Source organism: Coregonus clupeaformis, chromosome 23 (genome assembly GCF_020615455.1).
Source record: "Coregonus clupeaformis isolate EN_2021a chromosome 23, ASM2061545v1, whole genome shotgun sequence".
Taxonomy (NCBI): domain Eukaryota; kingdom Metazoa; phylum Chordata; class Actinopteri; order Salmoniformes; family Salmonidae; genus Coregonus; species Coregonus clupeaformis.
Window position 1 is genome coordinate 59233336 of NC_059214.1, and position 18972 is coordinate 59252307.

The 18972-nt window shown below is 45.2% G+C and overlaps 1 protein-coding gene across 1 annotated transcript in view; it reads right to left on the reverse strand.

Annotated features, from left to right (window-relative positions):
• Positions 1-18972, reverse strand: part of LOC121577442 (otogelin-like protein) — a 61847-nt gene that overhangs the window by 13575 nt on the left and 29300 nt on the right. The window contains exons 23-27 of the mRNA XM_045206492.1: positions 11756-11887; positions 11346-11492; positions 10997-11116; positions 10513-10629; positions 274-430 (exon numbers count right to left, since the gene is read on the reverse strand). Coding sequence (XP_045062427.1) covers positions 274-430; positions 10513-10629; positions 10997-11116; positions 11346-11492; positions 11756-11887 — 673 coding nt within the window. The remainder of the gene's footprint in view (positions 1-273; positions 431-10512; positions 10630-10996; positions 11117-11345; positions 11493-11755; positions 11888-18972) is intronic.

Here is an 18972-nt window from a genome sequence, read left to right on the forward strand (position 1 = left end):
GTGTGTGTGTGTGTGTGTGTGTGTGTGTGTGTGTGTGTATCTGTGGTCATTTGATGACAGTAAGAAATAATGGTACAGGGGATTTGGGTCAGAGGGGGGACTCTATTGTTCTGTGTACTGGCATGTGTGTGTGTGTGTGTGTGTGTGTGTGTGTGTGCATGCGGGCGTGTAGGAGCATTGAGTGACCCAGCACCTATGCTGACAGAGAGGAAGTTGGTCAGAGGAACAGACACACATTGTGTGTGTATGTACAGTATGTGTGTGTGTACTCACGGCAGACAGAGGGGTTTCTCCAGACCACAGTAACACCGTGTTGACAGCAGGTGTGTGCATAGGCAGCGATGGACGTACACAGACACTCACAGTCTCCGCCCCGGTTACAGTTACACGTGTCTGTCAAGCAGTTCCTATAGAACCATGATACATCCACCTACACACACACACACACACACACACACACACACACACACACATGAAAACACACGAAAACACACACACACAGGTTGCAGATGTATATTAGAACCAGGTCATATCTACCTGGGGGTGAGTGAAGGTTTAGTGGTGGGAGACAGGTCGTGGGAGACAGGTCGTCGGGGTTAGATGTGGGTTAGGAGTGTGTGTGAATAATGTAGATAGGAATGAGTGACATGTTTGTGTGTGTGTGTGTGTGTGTTGAAGGGGGGTGAATAGGAGTTATGGGACATCAGAACAATGAGACATGGGTTAAACTCTGGAACACGGGGATCAAATCACATTTTATTTGTCACATGCTTCGTAAACAACAGGTGTACAGTAACAGTGAAATGCTTACTTACGGGCCCTTCCCAACACTGCAGAGAGAAAAAACTAGATTTTTTTTTAGGGCCTTCCTCTGACACCACCTGGTATAGAAGTCCAGGATGGCAGGGTGCTCGGCACCAGTAATGTACTGGGCCATATGCACTACCCTCTGTAGCGCCTTGTGGTTGGATGCCAAGCAGTTGCAATACAAAGCAGTGATGCAGCAAGTGAAGATGCTCTCAATGGTACAGCTGTAGAACTTTTTGAGGATCTGAGGGCCCATGCCAAATTTTCAGCCTTCTGAGTGGGAAGAGGCCATGTTGTGCTTTCTTCACAACTGTGTTGGTGTGTGTGGACCATGTTAATTATTTAGTGATGTGGACACCGAGGAGCTTGAAGCTCTCGACCCGCTCCAGTACAGCCCCGTCGATGTGGATGGAGGCATGCTTGGCGCTCCGTTACCTGTAGTCCACGATCAGCTTATTTGTCTTGCTGACGTTGAAGGAGAGGTTGTTGTCCTGGCACCACACTGCCAGGTCACTGACCTCCCTATAGGCTGTCTCATCGTCGTCGGTGATCAGGCCTACCATCGTTGTGTTGTCAGCAAAACTTTTAATGGTTTTGGAGTTGTAGGTGGAGACGCAATCGTGGGTGAACAGGGAGTACAACAGGGAGTACAGTAGGGGACAAAACACGCACCCCTGGGGCCCCTGTATTGAAGATGTGGCGGATGTGTTGTTGCCTACCCTCACCACACGGGGGTGGCCTGTCAGGAAGTCCAGGATCCAATTGCAGAGGGAGGTGTTCAGTCCTATTCAGTGCTATTACAACCAATTGCGTTGTTTGCTCTATAACCTGTTAGTTCATATGCCTTGACACTGTGATATATAGGCCTAAGGCCGAGAAAATAAGAAGACACAGTGGCAGAATAAATTCAACCACACCTTTGTTTCATCACAAAACCGGAGAGCAACATCTGTCCGATGAAGTCCACTAAACATATTGCATGTAACAAACAGTTACATGACCTACAGCATGGTCAAGCAAGTTAATGTTTCTGACATTTTAGGACTACTAAACAACTATTGATTTGGAACCACAGAGAGTTACCGCAAGTCGCAAAGAAAACAGGCGCTGCCTTCACTATTCTCACACCATTTCAACATCTAATAACTTATGCTTAGTCTAATACAGTGACACCTAAAAGATACCAAAAATGATTTAGTCCAATCAACGTAAGCTAAATATTATGTGGCTGTCCATTGTACTGATTTATGTGTGTGTGTGTGCGTGCGTGCAAGTAGAAAAAACATGGTGACTCACCCTACTTGTAGAGAAACGGCAAAACCATCCTCCTCTTTCATGTTGCCTAAACGGTCTATGACTTTTAGTTTTTGTTGTCCTAGGCTACCTGGCTAAAATGCTTGCTCCCCCAACTTCCTTTCATGGGCAACAATGCGCCTGGCTAGCTAGTTAACATTAGCCTAACATTACTACATCTAGCGACATGTTGAACTTCCATCCTCTCAGGCCAGGGGCACAATGTATACATTCATGCATGGATCAGAATCGCCGTTATAATCATCGGCCAGTACGGAGAATTAAGTAAAACCACAGGTCCAAATCAGTTCACTTGGATGCTTTCTCCGGTGAGATACATTCAACCTCTTGCGAATTGAAGGAAATTCATGAAACACAGAAAGACGAAAGATAAATGACTTTGTATGTTTTTTTCTTGGTAATTGTTTTTGGGGAAACCTGGCTTCCCATGGCATCCATGTATACACGCCACTGCTGAGCTTAGTGATGAGCTTGGAGGGCACTATGGTGTTGAACGCTGAGCTGTAGTCAATGAACAGCATTCTCACATACAGTGGGGAGAACAAGTATTTGATACACTGCCGATTTAGCAGGTTTTCCTACTTACAAAGCATGTAGAGGTCTGTAATTTTTTATCATAGGTACACTTCAACTGTGAGAGACAGAATCTAAAACAAAAAATCCAGAAAATCACATTGTATGATTTTTAAGTAATTCATTTGCATTTTATTGCATGACATAAGTATTTGATACATCAGAAAAGCAGAACTTAATATTTGGTACAGAAACCTTTGTTTGCAATTACAGAGATCATACGTTTCCTGTAGGTCTTGACCAGGTTTGCACACACTGCAGCAGGGATTTTGGCCCACTCCTCCATACAGACCTTCTCCAGATCCTTCAGGTTTTGGGGCTGTCGCTGGGCAATACGGACTTTCAGCTCCCTCCAAAGATTTTCTATTGGGTTCAGGTCTGGAGACTGGCTAGGCCACTCCAGGACCTTGAGATGCTTCTTACGGAGCCACTCCTTAGTTGCCCTGGCTGTGTGTTTCGGGTCGTTGTCATGCTGGAAGTCCCAGCCACGACCCATCTTCAATGATCTTACTGAGGGAAGGAGGTTGTTGGCCAAGATCTCGCGATACATGGCCCCATCCATCCTCCCCTCAATACGGTGCAGTCGTCCTGTCCCCTTTGCAGAAAAGCATCCCCAAAGAATGATGTTTCCACCTCCATGCTTCACAGTTGGGATGGTGTTCTTGGGGTTGTACTCATCCTTCTTCTTCCTCCAAACACGGCGAGTGGAGTTTAGACCAAAAAGCTATATTTTTGTCTCATCAGACCACATGACCTTCTCCCATTCCTCCTCTGGATCATCCAGATGGTCATTGGCAAACTTCAGACGGGCCTGGACATGCACTGGCTTGAGCAGGGGGACCTTGCGTGCGCTGCAGGATTTTAATCCATGACGGCGTAGTGTGTTACTAATGGTTTTCTTTGAGACTGTGGTCCCAGCTCTCTTCAGGTCATTGACCAGGTCCTGCCGTGTAGTTCTGGGCTGATCCCTCACCTTCCTCATGATCATTGATGCCCCCACGAGGTGAGATCTTGCATGGAGCCCCAGACCGAGGGTGATTGACCGTCATCTTGAACTTCTTCCATTTTCTAATAATTGCGCCAACAGTTGTTGCCTTCTCACCAAGCTGCTTGCCTATTGTCCTGTAGCCCATCCCAGCCTTGTGCAGGTCTACAATTTTATCCCTGATGTCCTTACACAGCTCTCTGGTCTTGGCCATTGTGGAGAGGTTGGAGTCTGTTTGATTGAGTGTGTGGACAGGTGTCTTTTATACAGGTAACGAGTTCAAACAGGTGCAGTTAATACAGGTCATGAGTGGAGAACAGGAGGGCTTCTTAAAGAAAAACTAACAGGTCTGTGAGAGCCGGAATTCTTACTGGTTGGTAGGTGATCAAATACTTATGTCATGCAATAAAATGCAAATTAATTACATAAAAATCATACAATGTGATTTTCTGGATTTTGGATTTGGATTTTTTAGATTCCGTCTCTCACAGTTGAAGTGTACCTATGATAAACATTACAGACCTCTACATGCTTTGTAAGTAGGAAAACCTGCAAAATCGGCAGTGTATCAAATACTTGTTCTCCCCACTGTAGGTGTTCTTCTTGTCCAGGTGGGAGAGAACAGTGTGGCATGCAATTGAGATTGTGTCATCTGTGGATCTGTTGGGGTGGTATGCAAATTGGAGTGGGTCCAGGGTGTCTGGAATGATGGTGTCGATGTAAACCATGACCAGCCTTTCAAAGCATTTCATGGCTACACACCTAAAAGGGTTCCTAAAAGGGTTCATCGGCTGTCCCCATAGGAGAACCCTTTGAAGAAACATTTTTGGTTCCAGGTAGAACCCTTTTGGGTTCCATGTAAAACCTTTTCCACAGGAGGTTCTACATGGAACCCAAAAGGGTTCTACCTGGAACCAAAAAGGGTTCTCCTATTGGGACAGCCAAATAACCCTTTTGGTACAGATGTGAGTGCTACGGGGCGATAGTCATTTAGAAAGGTTACCTTGGAGTTCTTGGGCACAGGATCTGCTTGAAACATGTACTGTAGGTATTACAGACTGGGTCAGGGAGAGGTTGAAAAAGTCAGTGAAGACACTTGCCAGCTGGTCAGCGGATGCTCTGAGTATGCGTCCTGGTAATCCGTCTGGCCCCGTGGCCTTGTGAATGTTAACCTGTTTAACCTTTTCACACATGAGTTCCAAATATCTCGGTCCCCCCAGCTTGAGTTTTCTTATGCACGTGATGTCAGAATTCGCTCACTGTTCCAAAATGTGATTGTTATGCAACAGGACAGTTAACCCATGCTGCCCTCAAAACAAGGCACGCTGCCTGCTAATTATCAAGTTTCAAATTGTAAATGATTTTCGAACAGTTTGAAATGAGGTGCGTTCCGCCTCCTTATTAATTGACATAGAAGTAGCCCATTTCACTGTTGCAGACAATTTACATTTGAGGCATGCTATGCTAATGTAAGGCAAGGATTAGCTAGATGAGCCGGACAAACCTTTCTCTTCCATGAGAGCCCAAGCACTCCCCTAGAGTTTTCTCAGGTCAAGTATGCATACATTTGCGTATCTCCAGTCAGAACAGAACCTGCCCAAACCTTTTCCCCCTGGCACATTTTCCGTCTGGCGCCCGCTTTGCCTTCATTGTTGTTTTCCTTACTAATAATTACTGTGTGCATTCCTATCAAAGTAAATGCCTTATTACATTTACATTTTAGTCATTTAGCAGACGCTCTTATCCAGTGATTGCATACATTATTGTAATTTTTTTTCATACCCCCCCGTGGGAAACGAACCCACAACCCTGGCGTTGCAAACACCATGCTCTACCAACTAAGCTACATCCCCTGCCGGCCATTCTCTCCCCTACCCTAGACGACGCTGGGCCAATTGTGCTCCACCCCATGGGTCTCCCGGTCACGGCCGGCCACGACAGAGCCTGGATTCGAACCAGGATCTCTAGTGGCACAGCTAGCACTGCGATGCAGTGCCTTAGATCACTGCGCCACTCGGGAGACTTTATCATAATACATTTTCTGTATATCATGTTATGTCATTTCTACTGTAGCACACCGTATTTATGTATGGAGTATAATGTATTCTGTGTGTATTCCTTTATAACCGTGGACCCATGAGGTACTGATTTCATAACCTTTATGGTGTATAACTCAATTGTGCTTATGTAGTTACATTTTTCTATTAGTTCTGTAAAACAATGCTAATGCTAATGGGGTCAAATAAGTATTAGCTTGTTTTGTATCCTTTGAAGCTGCCCTGGCCTTATCATGACCATTGCATTGGCCGGTGTATTCATTTGGCCTGTTTAGCACAGCTCTGCCCTACCCTGCCCCCTAGTGGAGGCCTTGTGGAGCTCTTCAGTTACTATGTTACTTCATTGTAATATTGTTTTATTTCTATGTCCTGATATTTTATTCTAATTACTAATAAATTCTCTTTATTCTGTACTTTCAGAAACCACACATACACAGTATTGAACATAGTCTCCCGAGTGGCGCAGTGGTTTAAGGCACTGCATCGCAGTACTAGCTGTGCCACTAGAGATCCTGGTTCGAATCCAGGCTCTGCTGTAGCTGGCTGCAACCGGGAGACCAATGGGGCGGCGCACAATTGGCCTAGGGTAGGGGAGAGAATGGCCGGCAGGGGATGTAGCTCAGTTGGTAGAGCATGGTGTTTGCAACGCCAGGGTTGTGGGTTCGATTCCCATGTGGTAAATAAAATAAAAAGAATCATGTATGCACTAACTGTAAGTCGCTCTGGATAAGAGCGTCTGCTAAATGCCGTAAATGTAAATAACGTGCCAACATCATCTTGAACTGAACATCTTTCTTGCCGAAGATTGAGGACAGCTTTTGTATGCTAGCAACATACTGTTTGGAGAGGGAGTAGGGAGGATTATGATGCGGGAGTGGGGAGGTGGGTGAGATATTGTCCATATAATTGCATAATGGAACTGTATTTGATTTTTATGTGAACTGTATATCCAATTACAAAAAACCTTGTTCAGTAATCATTTTGCTTGTTAGCCATTGAGGACAGCAGTACCGATCAGATGGAAAAATATATTCTTATACCTAGCGCATGCCACAAAGCTGTTCATCATGTCCGCCTTATCCACTGCCCCCATTGTGCGATTATAGTCAAGCACACAGTCTGGTTTGATCTTTCTCTCTCCCGTAATGAGGTCCACCTTCCCTGTGGCTCTCTTCTCCTGTAGCTCCACTATGTCTCCGACCAGCTCCTCTGTCAGAAACAGCTTGAAGCACTGGTTCAGAGGGAGATGGCAAGGTACTTTGCACTCCAGACTAGGACTCATCAAAGCCAACAGCTGGGCCAGGAGGGGTGAAATGGCTGGCGGCCTTCCAGCTACCACAGACCTCCTGTACTTCACCCACTATTGGTCTGCTTCCATCACCACCAGCTTGTTCAGAGGGACCTGGGACTTCATCGGTTGGAAAGGGGTCCTCAGATTCAGGGTTCTCAATGGCCACAAAGCTGGGGGCAGCTCCTCAGTGTCACTGTCAGAATTTACAAAAATCTCCAGAATTTCCACATTTGTGAGTTGTCTCCTTTTGAAAGACATTGCTAATGCTACAGCTTAGCCCACTAGCTACATACATAAACAACAACACTGAATGGCTCCAAGTGAGTGTCAGGGGAGACGTGATTGGCTGCCGGTGTGTTGATACTGATGATTTGTCTCCACAGATGGTTTGTTTACCATAGCAGGTTAGGATAATTAACATGGCAGGTTAGGAGAACTAACTCAGTAGGTTAGGTTAATTAACATATGAAGTTAAGAGAATGAGGTTAAGGTTAGGAAAAGGGTTAGGCTTAGAATTAGCTACAATGTTACAGTTGACAACAACTGTTGTCCCTGACGCAACCACTAGATTGAGCTGTTGTAGGCCTAGCTACTCCATCGAGCCACAACAGTAGAAACGTAAACAAACCATATGTGGCAACAAATCATCAGTATCATAACACCGGCACGGGCCACTTGTATCAATAAATCACTATCAGAAAATGGTTTGTGTGGTAATAATTTCTTTATTTGCTGTTTTATTCATGTTTTCAAGTTTTACTGGTGACAAATTATGCATTCCGATTCTTGCATATATTTTAATGGACATATATGATTTGTGTAAAATACTTTTTTGAAGGTTGTACTGATTATGATGAGCTAATGCTAAGCTATTTGCCGGCTATGTGTGGAGCAATGTTTGTTGACATCATTCAATGCATTCTTGGTGTCATGTAAATGTCTGTCAGACCAAAGATTCCGGAAGTGAATGATGGGAAGTAAATGATGGTAGACGACACACCCCCTTCGCCTTCAATGTGCATACTGCAAATAGACCCAACTCATCTTGTCACCTCTTCTTATCTTTAGTTGACACAGAAAAACAAACATTGCGGTGCGCACAAACTCTGCCCACCGTCGGATTACATTAGTCTTTTATAAAGTGTTTTACTCAATTATTTAAATCACTGGTGAGCTCAACCATGATGTGATGAATTGTAAATAGTAATTGCTATTAGCTAATTCATATTATGTTTTCTATCAGCCGAGATTTGGCTAAATATGACAGTTTGCGTTAGCTCACTCTTTACTCAATTAGCACTAGGACTAATGTAGCCCACATTTTCCAATTTGGATGAGAATTGTGATATGCTGTTGCTACTTCTGTGAACGTCTGAACATTGCATCCAAAAATAAACTGCTCACATTGAGGACATAACGTTGTAAAGACTGTGTTCGTGCAAAATGTTTCTGTGAGAAATCAGTGTGGCCAGCTCAAATACTGACTGTCGCGTCAGTCATTACTATATGGTCTAATGAAGTGTTCTAATCACACTGGTTTGAGCGTACGCTGCAGGGACCACTGTAGAATGATCACACCTGTGTGTTTGTACGTGTCAAAGGGTTAAAGGTCTTACTCACATCGGCTATGGAGAGCGAGATCATACAGTCATCCGGAACAGCTGGTGCGCTCATGCATGGTTCAGTGTTGCTTGCTTTGAAGCGAGCATAGAAGGCATTTAGATCGTCTGGTAGGCTCATGTCACTGGGCAGCTCGCGGCTGGGTTTCTCTTTGTAATCCGTGATCGTTTGCAAGCCCTGCCACATGCGACGAGCGTCACAGCCGGCCTAGTAGGATTCAATTTTAGTCCTGTATTGACGCTTTGCCTGTTTGATGGCTCGTCGGAGGTCGTAGCAGGATTTCTTATAAGCGTCCGGATTAGTGTCCCACTCCTTGAAAGCGGCAGCTCTAGCCTTTAGCTCAGTGAGGATGTTGCCTGTAATCCATGGCTTCTGGTTAGGATATGTACGTACAGTCACTGTGGGGACGATGTCGTCGATGCACTTATTAATGAAGCCGGTGACTGATGTGGTAAACTCCTCAATGTTATCGGATGAATCCTGGAACATATTCCAGTCTTTGCTAGTGAAACAATCCATATTGAGCGCGTCACTGGTACTTCATGTTTGAGTTTTTGCTTGTAAGCAGGAATCAGGAGTATAGAGTTATGGTCAGATTTGACAAAGGGAGGGTGAGGGAAAGCCTTGTATGCATTTCTGTGTGGAGTAAAGGTGATCTAGAGTTTTTTCGCCTCTAGTTGCACAGGTGACGTTCTGGTAAAAATTAGGTCAAACGGATTTCAGGTTCCCTGCATTAAAATCACTGACCACAAGAAGCGCCACCTCTGGATGTGCATTTTCTTGTCTGCTTATTGCCCTATACAGATTAGACATTAGAGATGCAAGGCCCTATCAGATTAGACATTAGCGATGCATGGCGTGCATGTGTATGTGTGCTGTCTTAGTCATGACAACAAATTACACCCAATAAACTGTAATATTTTCTAAAGTAAACCTTCAAATACATTATCTTACTAAAACAAACTGTCAGCTTAATAAGGGTCACTCTTGTTATATTGTTTTATTATTCAATTTGTAAGCAGATGGTGTCATTCAGCACCATCTGTTGGCCACTCAGAGAATAACACCACACAACCTCCAACAACCCACCTTCCAGGGCTGCACACATTTAATAATAATTTGGTGGGTGGTTATATTTGTCCTTTTTCACACATGTACTAGTGTCTGAATTGGAAATGTGTTTTTTTGCAAATCCCAGCTCCCCCTGAGACACCCTTGGAGAGTGGGGCCACGGCCAGGGTCTGCCATTATCTTGTTGACCCTGGAGCAATTAGGGTTAAGTGCCTTGCACATCGACAGATTTTTCACCTTGTCGGGTCGGGGATTCGAACCAGCAACCTTTCGGTTACTGGCCTAACGCTCTAATCGCAACACTCTTAGAAAAAAAGGTGCTATCTAGAACCTTAAAGGGTTCTTCGCTGTCCCCATAGGAGAACACTTTGAATAACCTTTTTCGGTTGCATGTAGAAACCTTTTGGTTCCAGGTAGAACCCTTTTGGGTTCCATGTAGAACACTTTCTACAGAGGATTCTACCTGGAACCCAAAAGTGTTCTACCTGGATCCAAAAAAAGCTATACTTTTTTTTATTTTATTTAACCTTTATTTAACCAGGTAAGCCAGTTGAGAACAAGTTCTCATTTACAACTGCGACCTGGCCAAGATAAAGCAAAGCTGAATAGCTGAAGAACCCTTTCGGAACCCTTTTTTATAAGAGCGTAGGCTACCTGCCACACACATTTAACCTGAACCCTGTGTGTGTGTGTGTGTCCATTGGTGTATATCTCCTGAGAGTAGAGCTTGTTTACTGAGAGCAGATAAGAATCCTTCCCATAACCCACTCCCCAGTGTGAGTGTGTGTACTCACCACGTTGTGACAGGGGGTAAAGACGTCACTGTAGAGTAGAGCACACTCTCTCTTGGCGTATGGCTGTCTACCCAGGTCTCCTTCACACGCTCTCTTCACCACATAGTCACTCTCACACTGACACACACAAACACACACACACACACAGAGTGAGTGGGTGAGTGGGTGTCTGATTTCTCTTAAATATCACAGGTAGACCCTAGAGACGCAGGAGACTGGGTTGAATGGTGGAAGCGAGGGGGGCAGTTGGAATAGGTTATAGGGGTGGGGAAATAGGCCTCTTTCCACTTTCCGAACTAAAGACTATGAACATGAAAGGGAAATGTTCCCCCGTTTAGCCAGCTGTTATTCATTACTGGGGGGAAGAAAAAAAATCGCTGTGAATCTGTTAAGTTCAGTAGTTATCATTCCAAGTGGGAGTTAGATTAGATGGTTCGGAGTTTGAAGTAACACTGTGTGTGTGTGTGTGTGTGTGTGTGTGTACCTGTCCCAGGGCCCAGCTGTCTCCAAAGCCCTGAGCATTGCTGACCTCCATGTGACTGGACGTGGTCATGTCATTCACCGTCACACTGTCAAAGTTCCCACACAGACCACTCAGGAGACCCTAGAGACAGACAGAGAGAGAAAAATAAGGAATAGGGGTGGATGTGGTTCAACTCAGTTCTGATGAGAGAGAGAGAGAGAGAGAGAGAGAGAGAGTGTGTGTGTGTGTGTGTGTGTGTGTGTGTGTGTGTGTGTGTGTGTGTGTGTGTGTGTGTGTGTGTGTGTGTGTGTGTGTGTGTGTGTGTGTGTGTGTGTGTGTGTGTGTGTGTGAGCGGTAAAAGTATCCTGACCTTCCACTCTGGTCCAGCTCTGATGTGCACGGTCGTCTTGCGATCCCAGAGAACGGTCAGGTCCTGTTTGGGGAAGTGGATGGCTGTGTAGTAGCCTGCTGACCACAGCTCAAACTCTGACCCCTTACCTACCACACTGGAGGGGCTCTGGAGGAGGAGAAGAGGTTACACACACACACACACAACCACACCGGACCAGACCTTGGTTAGGACACACCAGGAGTGTCACACATACCAAATATTCCTCATCGAACTCAAATAATTTGTTTGTTAGAGCAGCTATCAGATCAGTAAGAGTTTCTAGCTAGTTCTAAATGGGGGTTGGTGCTGCCCACCAGGGGGAGCTCATGGACTTTCAGGTTTTAGAGTGAGAAGGGAAAGGTTGGCGTGAGTGTGTGTGAGATGCGCACAGGCTGGCCTGAGTTGTCGTCAAAGTAAATCTTGGTGAATCCAACATGGATGACCAGCATCTTCATACAGACGATCCCACTCTGATAACAATCCTTATTCTGGGCTACGATGGACACCTCACCATCTATACTCTGGAGAGAGAGAGAGAGAGAGAGAGAGAGAGAGCGAGAGAGAGAGAGAGAGAGAGAGAGAGAGAGAGAGAGAGAGAGAGAGAGAGAGACAGACAGACAGACAGACAGAGAGAGAGACAGACAGAGAGAGAGACAGACAGAGAGAGACAGACAGAGAGAAAGACAGCAGTCCTTATTCTGGGCTACTATGGACTTCATTTAAACTCTGGGGGAAAATAAAGAGTACTGTGTGTGGTGTGCAGGTCTGTCCCCAGTGCATTCCTGGCGCTCAGTGTTCCTCCTCTGGGAGTCTCTGACATTTACAGTAGCAGCATCATGTTCAGGGTGGCGAATGTACTGAACAATGCAGATAGCAATGTCATGAAAAGAGCTGACATAAACTATATACAGTTGAAGTCAGAAGTTTACATACACTTAGGCTGGAGTCATTAAAACTTATTTTTCAACCACTCCACAAATGTCTTGTTAACAAACTATAGTTTTGGCAAGTCGGTTAGGACATCTACTTTGTGCATGACACCAGTAATTTTTCCAACAATTGTTTACAGACAGATTATTTCACTTATAATTCACTGTATCACAATTCCAGTGGGTCAGAAGTTTACATACACTAAGTTGACTGTGCCTTTAAACAGCTTGGAAAATTCCAGAAAATTATGTCATGGCTTTAGAAGCTTCTGATAGGCTAATTGACATCATTTTAGTCAATTGGAGGTGTACCTGTGGATGTATTTCAAGGCATACCTTCAAACTCGGTGCCTCTTTGCTTGACATCATGGGAAAATCAAAAGAAATCAGCCAAGACCTCAGAAAAAGAATTGTAGACCTCCACAAGTCTGGTTCATCCTTGGGAGCAATTTCCAAATGCCTGAAGGTACCACGTTCATCTGTACAAACAATAGTACGCAAGTATAAACACCATGGGACCACGCAGCCGTCATACCGCTCAGGACGGTGACGTGTTCTGTCTCCTAGAGATGAACGTACTTTGGTGCGAAAAGTGCAAATCAATCCCAGAACAACAGCAAAGGACCTTGTGAAGATGCTGGAGGAAACAGGTACAAAAGTATCTATATCCACAGTAAAACAAGTCCTATATCGACATAACCTGAAAGGCCGCTCAGCAAGGAAGAAGCCAGTGCTCCAAAACCGCCATAAAAAAGCCAGACTACGCTTTGCAACTGCACATGGGGACAAAGATCGTACTTTTTGGAGAAATGTCCTCTGGTCTGATGAAACAAAAATAGAACTGTTTGGCCATAATGACCATTGTTATGTTTGGAGGAAAAAGGGGCAGGCTTGCAAGCCGAAGAACACCATCCCAACCGTGAAGCACGGGGGTGGCAGCATCATGCTGTGGGGTGCTTTGCTGCAGGAAGGACTGGTGAACTTCACAAAATAGATGGCATCATGAGGAAGGAAAATTATGTGGATATATTGAAGCAACATCTCAAGACATCAGTCAGGAAGTTAAAGCTTGGTCGCAAATGGGTTTTCCAAATGGACAATGACCCCAAGCATACTTCCAAAGTTGTGGCAAAATGGCTTAAGGACAACAAAGTCAAGGTATTGGAGTGGCCATCACAAAGCCCTGACTTCAATCCTATAGAAAATGTGTGGGCAGAACTGAAAAAGCATGTGCGAGCAAGGAAGCCTTCAAACCTGACTCAGTTACACCAGCTCTGTCAGGAGGAATGGGCCAGAATTCACCCAACTTATTGTGGGAAGCTTGTGGAAGGCTACCCGAAACGTTTGACCCAAGTTAAGCAATTTAAAGGCAATTCTACCAAATACTAATTGAGTGTATGTAAACTTCTGACCCACTGGGAATGTGATGAAAGAAATAAAAGCTGAAATAAACCATTCTCTCTATTATTATTCTGACATTTCACATTCTTAAAATAAAGTGGTGATCCTAACTGACCTAAGACAGGGAATTTGTACTAGGATTAAATGTCAGGAATTGTGAAAAACTGAGTTTAAATGTATTTGGCTAAGGTGTATGTAAACTTCCGACTTCAGCTGTATACAAAATATGTGGACACCCCTTCAAATTAGTGGATTCAACTATTTCAGCCACACCCATTGCTGACAGGTGTATAAAATTGAGCACACAGCCATGCAATCTCCATAGACAAACATTGGCAGTAGAGTGGCCCGTACTGAAGAGCTCAGTGACTTTCAACGTGGCACCATCATAGAGCTTCCCCAGTCAACTGTAAGTGCTGTTATTGTGAAGTGGAAATGTCTAGGAGCAACAACGGCTCAGCCACAAAGTGGTAAGCCACACAAGCTCACAGAATGGGACCGCTGAGTGCTGAAGTGTGTAGCGCGTAAAAATCGTTTGTCCTCAGTTGCAACACTCTCTACCGAGTTCCAAACTGCTTCTGGAAGCAAAGTCAGCACAAGAACTGTTCGTCGGGAGCTTCATGAAATGGGTTTCCATGGCCGAGCAGCTGCACACAAGCCTAAGATCACCTAGCGCAATGCCAAGTGTCAGCTGGAGTGGTGTAAAGCTCGTCACCATTGGACTCTGGAGCAGTAGAAACAAGTTCTCTGAATCACGCTTCACCATCTGGCAGTCCGACTGACAAATCTGGGTTTGGCGGCTGCCAGGAGAACGCTACCTGCCCAAATGCATAGTGCCAACTGTAAAGTTGGAGGAAGAATAATGGTCTGGGGCTGTTTTTCATGGTTCGGGCTAGGCCCCTTAGTTCCAGTGAAGGGAAATCTTAACGCTACAGCATACAATTACATTCTAGACGATTCTGTGCTTCCAACTTTGTGGCAACAGTTTGGGGAAGGCCCTTTCCTGTTTCAGCATGACAATGCCCCTGTGCACAAAGCAAGGTCCATACAGAAATGGTTTGTCGAGAAGAACTTGACTGGCCTGCACAGAGCCCTGACTTCAACCCCCAATGAACACCTTTGGGATGAATTGGAACGCCGACTGCAAGCCAGGCCTAATCGCCGAACATCAGTGCCCAACCTCACTAATGCTCTTGTGAATGAATGGAAGCAAGTCCCCGCAGCAATGCTCCAACATCTAGTGGAAAGCCTTCCCAGAAGAGTGGAGGTTGTTATAGCAGCAAAGGGGGGACCAACTCCATATTAATGCCCATGATTTTGTAATTAGATGTTCGACGAGCAGATGTCCACATACTTTTGGACATGTAGTGTATCTTAGAGTACCTGTCAGATACAATGCATATCTGTTTCAGGAGGGATCAGGAGACTTAGTTGTTACCCCAGCTCATAGCCCTGGGTAACAGAATAGACAACAGAACAGGGAACTGTGATGTGATCAGCATCAGATAGAACACACAATATGGCTGCCGGTCCAGCCACCACAGAACCTTGATTATAACTGGAATGTCCCAACGTCCTGCTCATTCTAATTTTATATCCCTGGGAGTCTGCCGCGAACAGGCCACTCTTTGTGTTACTCAGGTGTGTGTGTGTGTGTGTGTGTGTGTGTGTGTGTGTGTGTGTGTGTGTTGATCCAGCTTTGCTTACCTCAGTCGCTCTAATTAAAAATCGTTCCCAGATTAGAGAAACTCCTTGGATCCCCTTTCCCTGATCCCAATCTGCCTACACACACACACCCACACACACACACACACAATCACTTGCATGCATGCACGCACGAACACACACACACACACACACACACACACACAGAGCACAGAGCACAGCGGCTCTCTTTGAACATAGCACAGTCGCTAACCCAGTGACTCTCTGACAGCCCAAGCCCATAGGTAATTCCCGTTATTACTACTCAGTCCCGTGTACGGTCTGCTAGAAAGTCTCTCAGTTCTAGAGCTGCTAAAATCAGCCATCTAAATCCTGTTGAGCTATTTCCCCCCATTAGTACTGTTTGCTCTGCCAGTCTGCCCCATCCTCCGACTGTACACTCTCCAGCAGACTTTAAAACAAGGCTCAGGCTTTGGCTAATGCAAATGAATGTACAAAGTATTATCTCCAAGATGGACATGTTGGACATTTGGGTATGGGATACAAATCCCGACATTTTAGTGTGCTCTGAAACATGGTTAAAAAGCTCTGTTGATGATAACTCCATTGCACTTCATGATTAAAATGTTTACAGATGTGATAGGCCAAAGAATGGTGGCGGTATAGCAATGTATGTGGAAAACAACTTTAAGGTGACCCAATTTGAGCTACTAGTTATAAATGTTGTTATTTCCCAGAATTTTACTTTCTATGTTGCTGGGATCTATCACCCTCCTCTGCCACCGCGGGAGCAACTAGCCCCATTCATAGCCTCTGAAATAGTGATATTGGGGGATCTGAATCTCGTTTGGCTTACTCCCTCGTCTGATTGTCTGAAATCAGCATGTATTTATCAGAACTTAGTCCAACTGATTTCTGAGCCCACTCTTTTTAACGTAAATAATCCTGCTAAATCAACTCTGATTGATCTCATACTTACAAATAACCCTCATAAATACTAAACTAGTGGTGTCTTTGCTATGGACCTCAGTGATCACTGTCCCATAGTCTGTGTCAGAAACACAAAGTTGCCTAAAACTAAACCACGCCTTATCACTAAGAGAAACTTTAAACACTTCCATTACTTAGTGTGAATGACACTCCGGAAGCATAACTTGACCATGAACAATTCTCTAGTATGTTTATCTCTGTACAGTTGAAGTCGGAAGTTTACATACACTTAGGTTGGAGTCATTAAAACTCGTTTTTCAACCACTCCACAAATGTCTTGTTAACAAACTATAGTTTTGGCAAGTCGGTTAGGACATCTACTTTGTGCATGACACAAGTAATTTTTCCAACAATTGTTTACAGACAGATTATTTCACTTATAATTCACTGCATCACAATTCCAGTGGGTCAGAAGTTTACATACACTAAGTTGACTGTGCCTTTAAACAGCTTGGAAAATTCCAGAAAATTATGTCATGGCTTTAGAAGCTTCTGATAGACTAATTGACATCATTTGAGTCAATTGGAGGTGTACCTGTGGATGTATTTCAAGGCCTACCTTCAAACTCGGTGCCTCTTTGCTTGACATCATGGGAAAATCAAAAGAAATCAGCCAAGACCTCAGAAAGAAATTGTAGACCTCCACAAGTCTGGTTCATCCTTGGGAGCAATTTCCAAACGCCTGAAGGTACCACGTTCATCTGTACAAACAATAGTACGCAAGTATAAACACCATGGGACCACGCAGCCGTCATACCGCTCAGGAAGGAGACGCGTTCTGTCTCCTAGAGATGAACGTACTTTGGTGCGAAAAGTGCAAATCAATCCCAGAACAACAGCAAAGGACCTTGTGAAGATGCTGGAGGAAACACGTACAAAAGTACCTATATCCACAGTAAAACGAGTCCTATATCGACATAACCTGAAATGCTGCTCAGCAAGGAAGAAGCAACTGCTCCAAAACCGCCATAAAAATGCCAGACTATGGTTTGCAACTGCACATGGGGACAAAGATCGTACTTTTTGGAGAAATGTCCTCTGGTCTGATGAAACAAAAATAGAACTGTTTGGCCATAATGACCATCGTTAAGTTTGGAGGAAAAAGGGGGCTGCTTGCAAGCCGAAGAACACCATCCCAACCGTGAAGCACGGGGGTGGCAGCATCATGCTGTGGGGGTGCTTTGCTGCAGGAGGGACAGGTGAACTTCACAAAATAGATGGCATCATGAGGAAGGAAAATTATGTGGATATATTGAAGCAACATCTCAAGACATCAGTCAGGAAGTTAAAGCTTGGTCGCAAATGGGTTTTCCAAATGGACAATGACCCCAAGCATACTTCCAAAGTTGTGGCAAAATGGCTTAAGGACAACAAAGTCAAGGTATTGGAGTGGCCATCACAAAGCCCTGACTTCAATCCTATAGAACATTTGTTGGCAGAACTGAAAAAGCGTGTGCGAGCAAGGAGGCCTACAAACCTGACTCAGTTACACCAGCTCTGTCAGGAGGAATGGGCCAGAATTCACCCAACTTATTGTGGGAAGCTTGTGGAAGGCTACCCGAAACGTTTGACCCAAGTTAAACAATTTAAAGGCAATGCTACCAAATACTAATTGTAACGATCCCGGCAGTCTGAGTCGGGTCCTGTCTGTGGACTAGTTTTTATGTTCGTTATCTCCAGTTTCCCGAGGGTTCTGGAACGCTCCGGGGAGCCCTCTTGATTTCCGCACCTGCATCCCATCAGCAATCTGCACACCTGGTCCTGATCATCACCCTTCTTAGGCTCTGGCCTAACATCCATTCCCTGCCGGATCGTTAGCCATGAACAGTAGGTTTACCAGAGTATCAGTCTTAGAGCCTAGCGTTAGTTTTGTTGTTTTTGCACCTTGTTGGTTTGTTGCTTACTTACCCCGTTTTGTTCCATCTGCAGTCACCCGTCCGGAACCTTCATCCAACCTCTGCCTGGTGGTCGGCGGCTGCCGACCCAGGATGGGATCAACCACTGCACCCCCAACAACTAATCAACGCCGCCCGCTCTGTTCCCTGGATTATTCAGCATCACTTTTGAATTTGTAAATAAACACTCACCTTCGTTTCAACTTACCTTGTCCTGGTCTGCTTCTGGGTTCTGGCTTAGCAACTCGTGACAGAACGATCCGGCCAGTAATGAACCCAGCGGACCTGGACTCTGTTCGCCATGCCATTACCCAGCAGGAGAAGATGTTGGGCCATCATAGCACGGTACTACAGGAGATCGCGTTGTCAGTTCGGAACCTTTCTACCGGTCTGACGGAGGTCCAGAACCAACGCAAGTGTCCGGTGGAGGATCCACTACCGGTTTCACCCATCTCGCCTGCCGCTTCTGAAGCCGTGTCCTTCCGTGAGCCCAAGGTTCCGACGCCGGATAAATATGAGGGGGAGCTGGGAAGATGCCGTTCCTTCCTTATGCAGTGTGGATTAGTGTTCGATCTACAGCCCTACTCTTATGCCACAGACAAGGCTAGGATAGCCTTTGTGATTGAGTTGCTGCGTGGTCGAGCGCTGGAGTGGGCTTCAGCCGTTTGGGAACGACAGGATCCCTGCATGGCTTCATACCAGGGGTTCACGGCCGAGATGAGGAAG